This window comes from Solea solea, chromosome 19 (assembly GCF_958295425.1).
Source record: "Solea solea chromosome 19, fSolSol10.1, whole genome shotgun sequence".
In the NCBI taxonomy this organism is placed as follows: Eukaryota; Metazoa; Chordata; class Actinopteri; order Pleuronectiformes; family Soleidae; genus Solea; species Solea solea.
In genome coordinates, this window is record NC_081152.1 from 6,814,735 (window position 1) to 6,834,611 (window position 19,877).

General features: G+C 40.0%; 1 protein-coding gene across 6 annotated transcripts in view; it reads right to left on the bottom strand.

The window, feature by feature from the left end:
• The window catches only part of LOC131445993 (disabled homolog 2-interacting protein-like), a 152,654-nt gene that overhangs the window by 94,250 nt on the left and 38,527 nt on the right, over positions 1 to 19,877 (bottom strand). Inside the window, exon 1 of one of the 6 annotated variants that reach the window (XM_058616838.1) lies at positions 2,158 to 2,839. The exons of the other annotated variants lie outside the window; for them this stretch is intronic. Coding sequence (XP_058472821.1) covers positions 2,158 to 2,281 — 124 coding nt within the window. The 5' untranslated portion in view covers positions 2,282 to 2,839. Of the gene's footprint in view, positions 1 to 2,157; positions 2,840 to 19,877 lie in introns of those variants that run through there. 6 annotated transcript variants of the gene reach the window in all.

Sequence of the window (19,877 nt, forward strand, 5' to 3'; positions counted from 1 at the left end):
CCTGTGTACATGTAAACAGTCGCTGGTCTGCTTTCATGTGTCATGGGAACTTCAAGTGGTTCAAACATGTCTTTAATCTCAATATATGTATAATTTGCACAACTTAGACCAATAATCAAATGAACAGATCTCCCCTTTGGAAGCAGCAGCAGCATCACTTGTGTGAAAAGGAATAAAAGAAAGTCTACGTGGATTAAAAAGAAACACAGCTTTAATGTGTTGCCTATTTATTCAGTTCTAATAATTCCTCTCAAGGCATTTAAAAACCATCTGATGACATCTGTCGATGGATGCACATTCTGATCTTAAGACAGCTGGGTTCTGGGTTCCTGGATGGTATTATTCCCAGGTATTACCTGGGAGCTGGGAGCTGCAGCGCATGAGCAGAGGGCCCAGGCCGACTTGCGGACATTACCTGGGTGTGTCAGTCTCAGCTTTAGTGCAATTTCAGACAGACTAACATCTTTGAATGTATTTCAAAAGTCCAGTTCTAGTCGGACGAATACAGTTAGTTGTTGTTGTCAGGTAAACGTAGTGTGTGTGTGTTGCTCTTGAGAGTTGCTGGATGTTTCTGTGTTCCAGCCTCGGCATCCCTGTGTTGATGTGTGCAGTAGTTTTTTTGTTTCTTTCTTCTTCTCTTGGTGAGTGGAGCTTGCATTTACCCACAAAGATCAAGGCAGAGTGTGATTGCGTGCATGTCTTTGTACAAAGGCTCAACTGCGTGTCCGTGCGTGTGCGTGTGTGTGTGTGTGTGTAGTCTTTTGAGACCTGAATGATACTTCAAAGCTTCTCTTTCATTAACTGGAGAAGCAAAGTGAAGCCATACAAGTGAAACCAAGCAACACACTAACGTTGCCTCTCTTTCTATCTACATTTACTTCACTTCAGTTTCTGCGACCAAGTGGGACCAAGATTTTTATGCCTAAAACAATTTGTTTATCATATCATATGCACCGCATAGACGGCAACATACTCTATGCACAATGGACATTAACTTTCGTATTGTATTTTGCATGCAGATTTAAACAGTACATTTTAGAGAGAAAAATCGATACGCTGAAGTTTTCAGATCTTCTTATTTTCTCTGAATTCAAATAACTAGAGCAAAGCCTTTGGGGCAGACTTATCACTGTAACCTTGCAGTTCAAACACCGCCTCCAGCAGCCAGTACAGCAGCTGGCTACTGAGAGGCAGCAAAGTGAAGAAACACGCTGCTGGAGGACATGGACTATAGGGGAAAAGAAATAGTTATGCAACTCAGAAAAATGAACTGAGAGTCTTAAAGCACTTCCAAGTTGCTAAAAAAAAACATTTGCATATTGACAGTGAGCTGTGAGATGTCAAGGGTCAGTGGGGCGACTTCAGAGCAGCGTCACAGTGTGAATAGTGACACCAACGTGTCATGTCAGTCACACACTTGTTCTCGAAGATATGAGCAACAGTAGAGTGTTGCCTTGGCCTTTAAACATAATGATCCTATAAAAGTAGTTCTGTGAACTGAAACACAGGGGAAACTGCCTGTTGACACTAAATGCTGCCTGCATGTGCAAATTTATCCTTTACGGAAAAAAAAAAAAAAAACACACAACAAAACCACAACTATGAGCTTGCTCATCAGAAACCCCGGCACAGTGTAAACGATTGTTAGTGAGCTGACAGTTACACTAACACAATTTGGTCAGACTCTTGAAGTTTGCACCCTTGCTCCTTGTAAAATGTGTAAAACAACAGACAATTCTTATACGGAGAAACATTTCACAAATTTGACGCATCACATTTAGTAGCAAGTATGTGTGCAAACAAAGTGCGTAGGCACGTGATGTCAGAATATTTTGAACCTGCCCAGCCCTGGTCTTATTGCATTTGACTTTTGAGGTGACAGTAGTAAAGTGTTGGGTTTTTTTTCGGTACCTTTTTACAATGTGAAAACTAACAAAAAATGTCATGATAACAATATAATTACATTTAAATACACTGTATATTGCACCACAACATAAAACTACTAATGAGATACTGTGATGTTCTGCACATGTACCTGAGAAGATCTTCTCTGTCTGGATCTCTCTGAGCTACAGTTTATTGTGTGGACACTAATACTATATTGCACACGGGTCTGGTGGAGTAAAAAAAGGTCTTAGTAGTAGAAGTATTTATTACCCCTGTTGGCAGGCGGCCTGGTGCGGCTGCGGGACCGGCTTCGCTGACGCTGCAGTCGAGACTTGCCCAGGAATCTGTAGTAATACGAGGGTCTCCCAGACCCCTTCCTACTGACCCCGGCCATGGTGCTACAGTTCCCACTCTGAAGGCCGCCAACAACAGCAAGATATTCCAGCAACACTGACAACAAGTCCTGTTGAGTCTGGTATCAGTGCAGATAAAGCTCCGGCAGACTTCTCATGGAGTGCAACTCTGTTTATCACAAGCTTCACTTAAGAATCCTCTGACAGACACTGACATCTACTTAAGTTAAAAGTCCAAATAGATTCTGTCGGGTTCAAATCCGCTCCACTTTGCAAACATTCCCCATTGGGAGGAGAGAGAAGATTAGACCATCAGGCATCCACTTCTGTTCAATACTTGTGTTCTTGTCCTACAAGCTCAGACTTTTGCTCCACCTTTTGAACACTCCCCCCTCAAAGTTTCCCACAGCGAGATCCCAGAGGCATGATGTCCGGAATACACTGTGAGCGTGTATCCTGAATGACAGGAAAGCTGTTCTGTTCCCAGTGCCAGAGTGCACTAAGGGAATTTTATAGACAGTCACAAAGACAGTTCCTCTAGTTTCACAAAGCAGTAACTGAGTCTGTTAAAACACAGGTATGTACATTCAAAGCTACTACCCTCACCTCCTATAACTCTGTGAGAATGTGTGTAACAGACAGACAGACACATAGATAGACAGAGAGTGTGCTATGTAGTTGAGAACAACAGGAGTAAACTTTGGGGCTGCATAGAAAACATGTACTGATAAAGTGCTTCAGTGGAATGGAGTCATTTAGCCAAGATCAGATAACAGGATGTTTTCAGCCCACAGTCAAAAGTATTCTCTTACAGACTCACAGACAAGACAGCACCCGGTGCAGTGAACAAGTTTGGCTTCTAAAAACGTCTTTGCCACATGTGATACCACACAGAGATTCCCGGTCCATCCACAGCCTCAATCTCATTCCGGGTTTTACAACTTAACCACTTTAATTTGCCTCCCAAGGCAGGGGAAGGCATGCGAGCGAGTGACAGCCTATCAGAAACAGATGTAAATGGGATGTTAAAGAGTGACAAAGAGCCAATCAGAATGTGCTCTGAATGACAGAGGGATCAGAGGGTCAGCCAGATGGACTATAGTCCACAGCTAGACGCACTAACGCACAGGCACAATTGCAGGGATTCACGTATGTCTGCCCTCTGGGGTTAAGCAATGTCAGCTGTTTCACACAGTGGAATTGAAATCATGATATGCGACTGTTCCTGCAACAAAGGGATTATTTAATAATAAAAAAAAAAAGAAAAAGTATTCTGATTAAATCCAGATACTGTTGAGAATCCCTTCCATATCAGTACCACATGTTTTATACTATCATGAAAGTAGCATTGTTTAATTTTTTTTTTAAACTAATCACTGAAGTTTCAGCATAAAGAAGCCAGTCATGTGAATGTTGCATTCATTGCTTTACCTCAAAATACTACTTGTTTTTTTTTAATCATGTTGTCATCCAACATGCAAGAATATAGTTTTATTAATGAATGAATGCTTCACAAATAAGGAGATGAAATGTTGACAAGCCACATGATTATGTCTGACGTCAGTTGGTGTCAGTTCACACCAAATGTGGCAAAACAAACAAAACTTATGATGGAGTGACATGGCTCAGCAGGCAGAGGGTTCATATTGTGGTCAGAAGGTCTCAGGACACTTCACTGTAGACAATGAACCCCACAACACCAGTGTGCCAATGAGGCACACTCTGTTATGAACCTCGACTATTGTAAATTCATGATCACCTTGGGTCGAGGAGGTTGTATTTTTGGTCACATTTGTCCGTCTGACAGTCTGTTCGTGAGCAGCATAACTCAAAAAGTGAAGGACTAAGACTAACAACAACACAAGAAAGAAATGATTCTTTGGTGGTGTTCCGACTACGCATCGCCTTCAAAGAATATGGGACAATGAGCAGCCTTGGTGAAGGTTTGTGCTTTCTGAGTGCTCTCTCTAATATGACGTAAGAGATAACACAGCAATGCAGGTGTGTCAACAGTAGAGAAAAATGCAAGGCAAAGCAACAACTGACACTGACAAGTGACTTTTGGATAATACAGAAAGAAATCTGCACCAAAGAAATTGTCTCGCAATAGAAAGCGACACCTCCCATGGTCCCAAGTTCAATTAATTCATGTAATAATTGTACTTAATTTAGAGTCTTCCTCACCTGGCCCCTTACACTCTTCCTCTACATCCCATCTCCTCCCCAGTGTGACTGCGCAGTTGTTCATTGTGATGCCACTTGTTGCTACTGAGAGCAGTGGGGACCATAACAATATACACACTGTGTGGAGTTTGTCATTACCTCAGCCAATAAACTCCCCGGCGAAAGAATGTGGCAGTGTGTGTGTGTGTGCGTACACGTCAGTAAATCTCTAACATGGGGTTGACTGTTCTTATTGTTCCACAGAGAGTATTTGAGAGGAACATTAGTAAGTATACATCACTCCAGTGTGAGCCCCAGCCTTGTGTCAGGTAGCAGAGGGAGTGGTAAAGGTTTCACACCGCGGGTTTGCACTGCTACCGCTGGATTTATGAAACACGACTAACACGCAGTATTTTCTTACTCTCGTGAAAGAGCTGCAGACACATCATTTGTTGAGGTTTAAAAACGTTGTATGGTCTATCACATAAATACACACACACACACACAATGTTCAAAGACTAAAGAAGTCGTGTGTGTGTGTGTGTGAGAGGCCAGAAAAACTTTTTTTAATTAAAAAAATAGATTTGATTTGTTGTCCCTGCGTAACAGTCACAGAGGGAATAGTTACCCACAAAGACTTCTTGTTAGACGCTTCGGGAGGCTATGGACAAGCAGACCAGAGAATCGGGGTCAGGCGGAGTTCGTGTGCTGCTCACGGCCTCCCGTTGCTCCACGACAAAACCACCAGTGAGCAGTGAATGGGCCAATAAAAGGTCAAGGAAAAAAAGGTATGTCAGTGTTTCATTGTGAGTATCAGCAGTTAACGCTATAGACCCTGAAGGTGAATATTTATCGATTCCCAGAGTGATGTTAAACACTGGCAACAAGCCATACACTACGCAAGTGACAGACTACTGCTGAATTGTGACATTTTGAATCAAGATCAATTCAGAGGGCCATAAGGTCATCATATGACTATTGTTCAGTCATATATATTTTCTTTACCGAAGGGGAAGCAAACTGAAGAATGCCTGTTAGCTATTCATATACCTATCGTGAGCAGACGCAGATGTCAATAATTTTCTTACAGTGCCTCGAAAAACAAACAGTCAACTGATGAAAAGTATTCTATGTGAAGCTAAAAATCCATCCTCTGTGGCCTGTGTCCTCTATTTTCTGCCAAAGGTCACTGACGTCTCCTTTCTTCAAACCCAAAAACACCAAATAATTAAAACAGATGCACAATCCACAACAGTTTAAATAACACGCACCGAAAACTCTAGTGGCCAAATGTTTTCGTAAATTATTTCACCTGCATCAAACATGAGTTTATACTGCGACGCCTTCGTTAAGACGATGCCTCAGTACCTTTTGGTGGATTTCTACTTGAGTTCACTTTCTACGTGAACAATTTAATGGGACGTAATAGAGGTGATAGTGCTTTGCAAGTTTACTTTACATGCTCAGCAGTACGACCCGGACGTTTCCACTAGGTATTAAAGTGCCCACTTTCCAGTCAGTCAGCAGCACTCTGAAATAATAAGTCAGGAGTGCAGAGTGGAAAAAGTGGGCTGATGCAGACACAACAATGGCTGCTTGAATATCGTGATGAACACATTTAGTTGACTGCAGTGTTTAGCACAGGCCATTAAGTGTGCTGAGAACAGACTCACGGCGGGAGATATATGATGTCTGCAGGCTATCTATACATAGACTTATTGTTCCAAAGGTAGGAGCCAAATACCCAGAACTCAGCACTGGAAAATTGAAAGAAAATGTCTGCCGACTGCTTCAAGAAACCAGAAACTACCTACAACGTCCAAAAAAAAGACATGCATGGAAAAAGTAAGTGTATTACCTGTTACAGGAACCAGATACCAGGCATACATGAGATATACATTGTACAAATTTAACAAAGAAACTAGTAAACATACAAAAAGCTACAAATTTAAATAAAGGAACATTTCTGTTTTCTCTTTTGGGCAAGTTCTGAAGACTATACTGCAAATAAAATGCCATCGTGATGATTTAACTTTTGCTGGACATGCTGTAGCTGTGACCATGATGACAGCTCATTGAGTTACACACTTCTCACAGTGTCCGTATCTGCTCATCAGCTTAGGGGCGGGACATACTTTTCGCATCCATGACATCAATTTTGTAATCTTGGTGGCATGCTCTTGTTTTGGTCAACAGAGATAATGAAGAAGACGGTAACCATGAAAATCTGCTATAAGTTATACGAGTAAGTCCACTGGTATCCACACACGTACAGCTCGGTGCTCAAAGAATGCAAGGGCACACGAGTGAGGGTGAAATCATCGTTACAAAAATGGAATCTGAGATAGAGTATGTATGCGTGGAATACTAGAATGGCATAAAACCCTCTTTTAAAGGGCCACGTCACCCAAAAAAAAATACAGTTTTTTACTCATTTCCAGGGATAAATGTGTTTGATTATCAGACAGTGGATCTGGGATACATGTCTCATACCCACAACAACAGAGGAAGTTGGGATTGAAGAAAATAAATAAAATTGACAAAGTCAAAGTCACTTCCTTCAGAGAAAATAAAAGCCATACACTGCTCTTTACTGTGTTTCTTTTAAGTTTCATGAGTAAAGCTGCGAAAAAATGAAATCATTAGAAAAAACTGATAATATTTGGTCAAATTAAACACACACAGCTTCGTTTGACCAAGTTGGGAAAAAAATGGGTGAAACCGCCCTTTAAGTATGAACGAAATTGCAGGTGTGTATGTACAGTACATGCGGAAACACAGAGCACAGTAAAGTATGACGTTGTACAAGAGCAGAGGTTTAGGTGAGGGGTGAAAATGAAAAAGGAATGAAAAAAAAGGCTGAATTGTGTAGAATCTGTGTAGATTTTATGTTCAGGGAAAACATTTACGTAGTATTACCTCAACACATGCACAATGTTGTTTCAGTTTTACTCACAAACACTTATTTACTGTGCACACATTAGCACGGCATTAACACGCAACTAAAAGGCGATGAACACCCGTAACTCAAACAGCAACGCCAGAGGTCCTCCGAGAAAAGCGCACATATTGCTGTGAATGAAAATGACTCAAAACACACACACACACACACACACAAAAATCACTGAACCTGTAAAGCTTTTTTAAAATCTCGAAATGTATCCAGCTGAGGGGAAAATTGAACTAATTCCACTTTATGAGCAAACAAAAACACAAAGAGAGAGACGTATTGATTCTGAACACAGCTCATTCTTTGTTCTCTACGTGAATGGATTTCACACATAAAGTGCAATCGCACTGGCTATTGTGCCTGAAATACAGCCTTTATACAGATGCAAACAAGGCTCACGGGAAGTCATCGGGATTAGACTTCTTCGAAGTAGCAGGACAGATGGCTTGTGATAAGACGCCATAAATACATTTATGATTGAATATCTGGGCGAAACTGGCTCGTCTTGAAGTGAGAAAACATGTCAATATGGATTATGGAGTGGAGGCTGAGGCAAAATGAAAAGCTACCGCTGCCCGAGATCGCAATTTGTAACAATGTAATCAGCAAAACTCGGATGGCTGCAGTTTAATTGTTGCAATTTTGATTGCTCTATACTCCATGCATATTAAAAAAAGAACCTCAATCTATAATTGTTAGAAACACTTTTAGTTCTCGTCCTTCTATTGGAGTATAGTGGTTCATATTTGAATATCTCATGCAGCAATGCCCCATCTTGTTTTTAAATCTATAACGGTAAAAATTGACTTAAAAAGTTGAATTGCAAATGAAATTATATTTTGCCTAAATCGTTTAGACCTAGAGGGACCACTCTTTTCTTTCTCTCCGTCTTAAGATGAATTAAGGTGGTACCCCACAGGTACACACAGTGCTATGATTGCTTTGAATGTCAATTAACCTTCAGCTCATTTATTTTGTTATCATATTGTTTAGTCCACGCATGTTAGATAATTGCAAAATAATTATTACAATTTCTTAATATCCAGGTAATGTCATACAGTGGTGACAAATCACTTTAATTATTGGTTCATCAATGAATTTGTGCTAGATAATGTCGCCGCTGTCTGACTAACTGATTCGTTTCCACTCTAGATATAGATCATATAGAGTCATTAGATCACTGTGCACACTTATTTACATGAGGACTCAGATGGAGCCAAACAGGAGTTTAAACCCTGTATCAACACTGACCCCTTCTGGAAAACACGATGTTGTACAAGTGACACTCACAGCACTCGCTCAGGCAATGTTTTCAAGCTGTTGTGAGATTGATAGACAGCTTTAAAAAAAAAAAGAAGAAAAATACCACACTCATTAAGTTCACAGTGGGAACTGGATCAACTCATTCATCACATCACATCTGAGACGAGAAAGAAAATCTTTAAGTATGCAAAAATGTTCACTGCTTGCTGAACTTGTATTTCTAAACCAAAACAGCTTTCTCGGTGTGCTTCGACCTTGATTATTTAACATCACAGTATGAGAGTTACATAACAGATTCATCAGCAGATATATTATTGGTTTCCACTCTGATAAATCATGCTGGCTGATCGCCCACTCCATCACAGTGTCTCGATAGTGCTGTCTAATCGCCGGGTATCTATCCATCTGTCTTACCTAATCACCGTGAAAGAAGGGGGCAAAGAGAGTCGACAATTGCTCTCTAATAACAACAAAAAGAAGACTCGTTCTTTTTCCTCAAAAAGAGCAGAAGATCAAAACATCTACCCCAGTGAATACACTTAGAGATACAGACTTAGAGACATCACAATGTTCGACAACAGAATTAAAAACCAGAAAGCACGACATGAATGTATAAAAGACATCTTGAATGCATTATAATGTTCTACTGGCGTTGCCACAGCAGTGAACACAATGTAGACGTGACTCATAATCAAACGCAGCTTTCTAACATGTAAACAGGAATGTGACCATAACACACAATTAGCACCTCGTCGTAATTATGTCTAGTTCTGAATGAGGTCATCGTGTGAATGTAAACAACGATCAAAGAGTAATCGATGATTCATGCTTCTGGTGGAAATCAACCAGAGACACCTCGATACGATATTATCACGATATACTGAGTGTTTGCGAGTGAGCAAACACTCCACAAAATGTTTTTAAAAAATGTATACGAAAACGCACAATTTTAATATTATTATGCGACTAGGGCTGAACTATTCATCGAAATTTGATCAAAATCGCAATACAGTGCAATATTACTTAACACCAAAATGTGTGTCAAATTACCATTTTAGATTAAATACTGTCCTGACCTATACACATCATATGCTACAGACTGAAGGAAACCTCTTGATTTCTCACAAATCTGCACAAATATCACACAGTAATCATAAATAATATGTTATTCAAATGAAAATCAGAATAATTACGTAAAAATTACCATTCCCTATAATATCACAATCACAATTGTAAATTGTAAAAAAAAAAAAACAGTTGGATATTGATATTTATATAAAATCCTTCAGTTCTATATAGTTCTAGAAAAAAGTATGAGTCAGTTGTCATTTGGTCTACAAATTTTTCCTACATGGACGCCTTTGCATAGAAGTTTATTTATTACAAGTTTCTTTCTATCGTTTAAAGGGTGATTAAACTGTTTTTTCACTAATTTCCAGAGATCATTAATGTGTGATCTGTTCATCAGACGGTTGTGGATCTGAGATACACGTCTCATTCCCACAACAACAGAGGAAGTTGGGATTGGAAAAAAAATAAAATAAATAATAATAATACAATCAATGTCAAACACAGCAGCCACATAATGCTTTTAAAAAATGGGTGAAACTGCCCCTTTTAGAAAAAAGATGACATATTCCCCACTCGTCAAATGACCAATATATTCTTGTCTAGTGTCTGGTAAGAAGCAGAACTTTTTTTTGTGTTTTGTGGACACTTTCAAAGCTGTATCTTTTTGTCGATTTTGCCTATTAAACTATTAAACACACAGTGTTTAATAGTTTACATGTGTGCTCACTTACTTGTCTAATACCTGACCAATTTGAACAGACAGGGACATCAATTTAATATAAACTCATCATTTCTGCCCTTGAGTCACATCGTAGGTACATTTTAACATGAGTGACAACATTCTCTGCAACGCAGCAGCTCATTAATTATAAAAAGAAATAGCCGAAATACAGTTGAATGATCGTTTGATGGACAGCTGACATTACAGTGAGATGTAGGATAACTGTCAAAATGTGTATATTAGGTAATTGCTGGTATTTGTATGAGCGCTGTGTGTGTTGTGTGTGTGTGTGTGTGTGTGTGTGTGAGAGAGAGCTCCTTTTATTAAAGTTCACAGACACAAAAGTTTGCCTGGTACTTATGTGCTCCTGCTGCTATAGTGACAGACTGGTGCCATCTACCATGCTATTTTTTCTTCCTCCTCTTATTCATGTCTCTCGCTCGCTCTTGGCCCCAGAGAAAAGGCCAAATAGCGGAATGCCTCGTCCTGAGTAGAACTCATTATAAGCGCGACTACAGACAGCGAGAGAACAGAGGACTCTGTGTGACACTGCTGGTCGGGGACAAACAGATATGCAACTTGGAGGAGGAGGAGGAGGGCGAGGAGAGGGGGGAGTGAACTCTTCTTTTTCTACCATGATTAAAGGAATAAAGAGCATAATATGGAGTGATTGAGGGAGGGAGGAAGGGACGAGAGGGCTCATGCTAACGAAGTGCCCGCTTGCAAGGAGCACAGAAAGACTTCTGGTAGTGCTGTTTTTCAAATGATATAACTGATATGACATAGATATGACATAATATACACAAGCAACCAGTGATGGTAAATGAAGTTTGTATTAAATGTACACACAAACAATCTCTCTCTCAAGCCCAGTGCTTGTATTCAGAAGTGGTTTGTGATTAAAAATGTGACCCGATCTTCATCACAGTCACAAAGGCAAACGAACAGAATGTGCTTGTGCAATTATCCCACAATAAATATTTTGGTGTTGACTTTAAACTAAACATGGAGGCCGACAGTGAATCCTTGGGAGTTAATAACTGGTCAAAACCCTCATTTGGCAGCGAAAACCTCACACCATCCAATCCTCCTCACAGTTTAAATTCTGCTCAGCTCATATTTTTAGGCTGTCTGGTGTGAAAGTCTCTCTTGAGGTCATCCCACAGCTTCTCTGCTGGGCTGAACCACCGACTGGGCTCCTCTGAAATCTAAAGATAGGTTTTTTTTGTTCAAACCAGTCGGTCAGGGTGATATTTGACACGTTTTTTGTCAGATTATTTATCATTTGTGTAATCACATTTTTGCCCTTAGAACCATGATCAAGGGTCACTAAAACCATTATTTTTGTTAGTGCTTTTAATTACAGGTTGCATGTATTTTATATTGAGTTGAAAGTTGCAATACAGATTTAGAGAGACAGACGTGAAGTGTTGTTCAATAAATGTTTAAAATTTGTATTTTTTTGTATTATTGCATGTTGCAAGTCGATATCCTTCACCTTAACTGAAAATGACAACCTCCATAGACTATAAATTAGAAAATATGATAGAAAATATAAAATTCATATACAATATGAATATAAAAGGTTATTTCTTGGGTCAGGAAAAGGAAGAATTCATACAATCGGGTGATTATACACTTAAGTACACTTATTTCACCTTCAAATTATGCCAGTTGAAAATGACTTCATCCAAATTTTACACACTGGAGCTTTAAACTAATATTTAACAAGATTAATAATCATTATTATACATTCAGTATATTGGCCGTCGGCTGCACTGACTTCTTAAGATCGGCTTTAGCCACAGAAAAACCCCACAACCCCTCCAGATGTAAACTGATGTTGACACATCAGCTGGCACACAACCAACCATTCAGTAAGACACTTTGACAGATTTAAACATTAATTTCCCTGTAGTTGATGATGAGCAGTCCAGACCCAGCAGCAGCAAATCAGCCCCAAACGCTGATGCTCTCTTCCACTGGGATGTTATTTTCATTATGGTTTGCGGTGTCTATCACTAATGAAGCCTTAGTTCAACCTTAATTCCATCAGTCAACAAAAGATTTTCCCCTGTAGCGCTGCAGACTTTAACGTCCTCTTTGGCTTCATGATCAGTGTCTTTTAATGAACACCAAGCTCAATGTCTCTGCACATGTTCATGAGCCTCTTTTTGGTGTTGGAGTCATCTATAGCATGGAGCTAATTACAAGGGAAAATAGCTGTGTTACTCTGTATTGATACACGTCCACAATTTATAACCCTTTCCAGCGATAAATCAACAGTTCTTGATCTCAGTCTCCTGAGATCTTTTTTTTTTTTTTATGACACATGGTTCAAATCAGCAGAGACTCCTCATGAATTGCAAACTCCAAGTGTTTGAGAGTCTTTCGACAGTCAAAGTAACTCGACACTGCGCGTTTGATGTCGGTTTCACTGGTTAGAGTCCATATTTGCTGACTCCCAACACAACTTCTGTGAACGTCACTAGTCGAGTGTGTTCCCACAAACTCACGCTGAGAATGTGTGAATCGTTGAGAGAAAAAATAAGGAGATTCATCGCAATTAAGTCCACATTTTACTTTGCAATGCATGTCGCTGCCGCCTGTTACTGTCCATGTAAGGTCTAAATCAGGGGTTTCCAACCCCAGGGCTGAGGACGAGTACCAGTCCGGGCCATGAAAACCCATAGGAAGGAAATCTATTTCACTGACTTTGTCATTTTTCCCTGGAAATGTCAAACTTTAATATATACTGTACATAACACAAGGGAGTTTATACTTTTCTTTATTTTCTTTTTGTTTGGCAGCAGTAGCTAAATGGTAGTTAGTTGTTTGTTTAAGGTTAAGTTATGCTTTGACTACATTTCAACATGACAACAGTAGTGAATAACTGTCTGGTCTGTAGTGTCCCTTGTCTCCCACCACTCCATTAGAAATATACCAGCTGTCCAATCCTCATACTGTGTGGCACTTTTCCACTACACAGTTCCAGCATGACTCGGCTTAGCACGTCTGAACTCTACTCTGTTGTTTTTTAGCAACAATATCTGGTACCTGGTACTTTTTTTAGACACAGGAATGAAACCGAACAATGCCGAACTGTAGATCAGTTAAAAATCCTGAAAACATGCGTAAATCTCCAACACTAAGTAAGGAAATGTCTAAAATCTTGCAGGAAATACTGAACGATTCTGTGAACGAATCTAATGAATCAGTACACCAAAGCTTTACAAGTCAGTAGTCACAAGTTTGTGTGTGTGTGCCGTGTATAAAACGTCATCGCGGCCGTGCTATGATGACTCCGCCCACGTTGAGGCGGTACTATAGCCATGGAAAATGAGCAGGGTCGAGCCGTGCCATGTCGAGTTATGCTGGAACTGTATAATGGACAAGTGTTGAAAACATTGGGAACCCAGAACCACACATGTATTCTACAATTCATTTAAAAACAGATATACATGAGCATTACATAATCAAGCAGAAGCAAAAAATATGACATCATCCTTTAATGTAGAACATGCCCTCCGAATCTGTATTGTCACTGGGCTTGTCACTGCATAACCGACACTGCCTGAGGCATTTGGTGAACACATAGGAGAAGTGCAATATACAAACAGAAATGCTCAAGCACGACTGCACCAGAGACTCCTGCTAAGTAAATGTACTCAACATATATATATATATATATATATATATATTACTGTAGTGCTGGTGTAATAGTGTTAATTTAATTATAATTTGCTCACTCATAGCGGTGTACAGCTCATTAGCAGGCAGCCTGTGTGGCTTTAAGTTCACCCAGTGGTTTCTCCTGCGGCTGTGTACCTCTTTTCTTATCTGTCTCCTCCACTGGTGGTCTTCAGATCATAAGAAGCCCACAAAGAGCCACAAAATAGAGCCACGCTGGAGACAGAATCCTCTGGGCTTGTGGTCTACCAACTCTATTTCACTTTAATGTCGAATACAGCACCAGCTCTTAACTACATTCAAAGATGAATTTCACATACAGAAAATGGATGGTGAAGAGTAAAAGGCTGAGACACACCTCAGTTTTAAGCCTTAGATGAGCTCAAACCAGGTTATTAACTAGATTACTTGTTTTTTGCAATTGTTTCAACTACTGTTAGACAAAATGTGACAAAACAAGCAAACTCTCATAGTAAAAAAGCTGATTTTAACACCACACATGACTTGATGATCAGAATTGTTGACAACCTGTTGATCTACAGTGCTTGTGTGTTTCAGCACCTCTTCTACACTGGCAGTAAACTCACACACACACAGTGTGAGGTCATGTGCTAACGCTCACCAAATAGACAATGTCGGGATTACAGTGTGAATGGCTCACATTCTGTTGTTGACATTTATGCGAATGCTTACACTGGGAAATCTGTTCTAATAAATCCACTGTAGATCAAACAAATCAGCAGCAGGCTTGCAAACACACTGGGATCAGGGGGAAAAACAACACAGATGAGAAAGGAGCATAGTCTGCTGGCCACGTTCTCATCTGCATACGCACCAGGACCGAAAACACATCGATAGAAACTTCATTGATCCCACTGGAGACATGAGCTTATGCACAAATCAAAGCTTTGCACAAGTGCACACGTAATACTGTGTAAGCTCTGTGCAGGTTTTTGTTGTCCATGTTCTTTTAGTAATCCCGTTCTTATTTAATCTACATGCCGGCTCCTCTTTAAACCCTCAGGGCAAACGTCACGCTATACAACAAGAGGGGATGGAAGAAAATAAGTAGAAATGTGCGTATGAGAGGAGGCTTTTCTGGAACATTCCAATACACCAAATAATGACCTAAACAGTGTATTTTTACGAGACTGATGATGGTACTTAACTGCAAAACAAAAGCAAAAACAAAACTGATACCTTCTTCCTTCAACTGTGGTGTAGTTTGGGATGTAAGGGAAACTAATTTCCCATATGAACTCAGTTTTTTTTGTACTATTATACAGATTTGATTAAAGCTGTTGTTTGACTAATACAGAGATAATTAACATGCATTTTTTACTGAACGCGACTGTTATATTGATTTATACGTCTAAGTGAGGAGATTTATTGACGTAACGCATTCCCTCGACTCCATGACCATCACTACTGAATTGCAAAATGTCCTCACTCCGTGGGGTCTATAACTCAGACACAGAGACATAAAAATGTAAAGTGCACAAAAGTCCTGCTGTTTGCCCTGACGGGACAGGCCGTCAACATGCTGGAGAAAAGATTAGAGGACAGAGGGAGCCAGGAAGCCGATTTTATAGGTAAGGAAACATGTCATTACAGTAGTGAGACTGGAGTGCTTCAATTATCCTTCCCTCAGTTCATTCCTTAGTTGTTGTTTTTTTTAACGCTACTCTCTTTACGTCCCCCTCTCTTTGTAATTGTGAGAAAGAACCAGCATTTCTTGTTCTTGCCGTTAACTGCTCACTTTCCTTCCGCCGCTCGCTGCAGTTCCCACTTGTGCGCCACACAAATCTCTTCAGCGACAAATCTGTACCAAACGGGACAAGACAAGTCACGCCTAAGCTTGACATGGCATTAATGTCTCATTTAAATAAACACAATACGTGATACTGTTTCCCATTTTGTTCACTTATACTCCACGTCCTCTATGATGGAATTTATGGAATCCAGTCACTGCCCACAAAAGGATCGCTACTTGCCGTTGAGCAACAGAGGCTCCATTGTCATATGAACAATTGACATAATTTGTCAAAGGGCCATGTGAAATTGAAGTGGCCCACAGCGCGAGGCTAAGAGGGCATGACTAGGACTTCGGCAGCAATACGGGCAAACACGAGGGTGGCAATTATTGGTACTGTAAAAATGTCTCTATCCATCAAGCACTGACCTTTGATATGAACAAACGTGTTGAGTAATTGAATTCAACTGCACGCACAGTCTGAGTCTGATATATGAGCACTCGCTTCCATCAATCTAATTACAATGGCTACATTAAGTCAATGGTCTGCGAGGAACAAGCATCGGCACAAACATGAACACACTTGGCTCCTATAGAGAAGAAAGGTAAACATATACCCATTGTGTGCTATACAGTCGGGCATTAATGACTCCTCATTCTTTCAGATCGACGCATCTGTCAATAAAGTCGAAGTCGAGTCGACAAGTGGTTTGATGACGGCGTCACACTGACGAATCGGAGCGATTGCAGAGAGAGAATGCATTGTGTACACAAGTGCAAAAAAAACATGTGACTTGTCGACTCCTCACACGACTTGTCACCTTGTGCCACTGACGTCGCCGCGTTGACACATCGGCTTTTCTGTCAATGCCGTCCTATACGGCGAAGGTGACAAAGTGAAAAATCAGATACAAGTGTTATATTCGTGATGAGCTGATGAGATCGTACGAGATTATAATATTGTGTCTGTCTTGTGCGTTTGTGATGTGTACACATAATGACCATAAAAAATTCTTGAATCTTGAATCAGTATTTATATTTCTAGAGAAAAAAGTAAAATCCAATACATAAACACTTCATTAAACACAGACTGAGAGGGTTAAAAAAGGGTGAAAGTCTTGATCAGACTGATATTAGTATCAGTAGAACCATTCCCTTGCATATATCACACAACTCATTCAAATTTGCTACGATTCAACACATACACTGTAACAAAAGTCTGCTTTCCAGCTGAGTAACACAACATCTATGTTTTATTCTATATAATCCTATACGAGTATGCTTGGATTGAAAAAACAAACAACAAAACAGAATGATAATTAGCTATGGCCAAAATAAATCCCGTTCACTACTCCTTTTCTCCAGGGCCCATCAAAATCAAATTTTAAAATTAATTTTCTCCTCTTGTAAATGCTGGCCTACATCAATTCACCATATCAATGTTATCAACCATCACTTTGTCACTCTTTCCTTTTCTTTTTCATCCGTTTACCACGACCTACACCCCTGCAGCATAGACCAGCAGTGGGTAACCAAATAAGATTTATTGACTAGTGTCAAGACATCGTACCCCAGAGTCTTCCCAATGCAGTGGGCTATCACTTTGATCTGTGTTTAATACAAATAAACAGCAGGGGATTTCTGCAATGACCTGCTGAGCCTACGTGAGACTGTGAAATTAAAAATGTATTATGTTGTGTTCTCAGTTGCTTGGTGGGGTTGCAGGCATATAGAAGCTGAACAGCATCTTCACCTGCTAATATCATCTTGTTTGACTTGTCAGTGTAAGCACAGCATGCTGTTTTTTTTTTTTAGCATTTAGTGCTGTAGGTCTAAGCTGCTGTGCTGAGAAAACATACATTATCACAGACCCACTAATGTGTTGAATGTGCAAATTCAATGTTAATGGCCTTGAATGTGTTTATGGAGATGGCAACTTTCCTCACAATAACAAAACTTGTATTGTATTTGTATGCACTAAACCTTTACTTTATTGGATTACATTGTATTGACAGAGTCTCCGTTGGATGTGTCTTGATTATTTATTGATTCAAAATTAATCGACTATTTTGATAATTGATGAATTGGTTTGAGTGTTAAGATTTTTCAGATCTTTCAGCTTCTTAAATGTGAATATTTTCTGGTTTCTTTGCTCCGTTTAACAAAGAAATCATTAAAACTGAATCATTTTGGTATGTGGACAAAACAAGACATTTAAGAACATCATCATTTCCGGGTCTCGAAATTATAACACTGATTAACATGTTCTGATATTTTATAGACTAAACAATTACTTGATCAACAGATTAATTGATTATTAAAATAATCATTAGTTGCAGCTCTGTTAGTATTTACTGTTGGGAACCCCTGATTTAGACCATATATGAACAGGGACACAGAGATGGAAGGTGTTAGCTATAACATAAAAGTTGGTTTCACTCTATTTTTAGGTGCCTGTTTCCTACAAGTCTGGAAAACAGCACAACTCCACGAGAAACAAGTGAACTGGGGGGGAAAAAGAGGTGCAAGTCGAACAAAAATCCCATTTAGAAACTCAGCCAATTTGAAAATGTCCACATGTCTATACACAAAGACATGTGGACAAGGTAACTTACAGATACTCAAAGAGGAAGCAGAGAGAAACATCAAAACAGGCACTTGAAGTGAATTCTGTGTGCCTCTGAGCGCAACCTCTAAGTGTCATCATCTCTGTGATCAGCAACACTTTATTTAGTGTGGGAATCCACATCCAAGCCATAAACAGGTGCATCACAGTCTCTCTCAAAGACACATGCAGAGGCACATCGTGGACTTGTTTGTGTGCATGTTTGTGTCCTTCCACAGATGAAGTGGTGAAGTTGTCAGAGAGGCCAGAGAGCAGGGACACCAGGGACCGTAGGACTGGGAAAATGGGGAGCTCGGGAGAACTGCAATGACCTTTACCTTAAAGTGGCATGCTCCCAATTAAGGCTGCAACTAATGATTGTATTCATCAAGGATTTATATGCCAATTGTTTGCTCGGTTGATTGATTTGTTGCGTGGTTCATAATATGTTTGACAATGGTGAAAGACGCTGATCGATGTTTCCCCAAGGCAACGTCATCAAATGTCTTGTTTTGTCCACAAACCAAGGGTATTCAGTTTATTCAAAGAGGGGCAAAGAAACTGCAACCGATCACATTAAAACTGAAAACAGAGAATCCATCCAAGTAGTTTGCGATACACGTTGCGGTCCATTATGAATAAATTGATGAATTGTTGCATTCACACAGGTAAAACGTCTGTCTGTGTGTCAGTGTGTGTGTGTAGATGAGCTTTGAGCTTGTGTGTCTCTGTTTGTGTAGCTATTCAGAGAGATGGAGGGCAGGACACAAGAGAAGTACAACTATCTGGGACAGCGCAGTCTTCGCAAGTTCTACAAAGGCAGAGACAAGCAAGGCAACAGTGGCTCAAAGCTGCACTTGAAATCAGGTTAATATAACCTCACCTCAGCTTCCCTCTCTTTAAACTTAGACTTTACATCTGCATATTTCCCTATTGTGCTCTTTCAAAATAATAATGTTGGAATGTCTGTGAATGTGCGGGGTCAAAGTGGGAGGTGGGGGAATTGTGAGAGAGGAAATGAGGTGCGTCGTAGGGAAAGGGGGGGGACAACCTTTGGGAGTTGAGTTTGTGTTCCTCGTTTTCCTGTTTTCTGTTTCGTCTAAGAACTTTGGACCACCCTCCTATGTATATGATCACTGCCATTTCTCTCACTAACCCCAATATGAGTGCGTGTGTGTAAAGTAAACTGAGAGAGCACTGTAATGTAAACTGAGCGAGGGAGAGCTGATAAACACTGGGAAGTGTGGTCAGTACAGTGATATATCACGCAAGGTGTGTTCAAAAAGTGTCAGGAATGTATCTTAAATCAGAGCACTGCTATCAGGAAGCCCCGTCTCGTACGCACGGCAAAGAAAACCAACTGTGTTGCCATGAAACACACGAGGAAGCGAAATAATTCACCGGCATGTCCAGGAAATAAA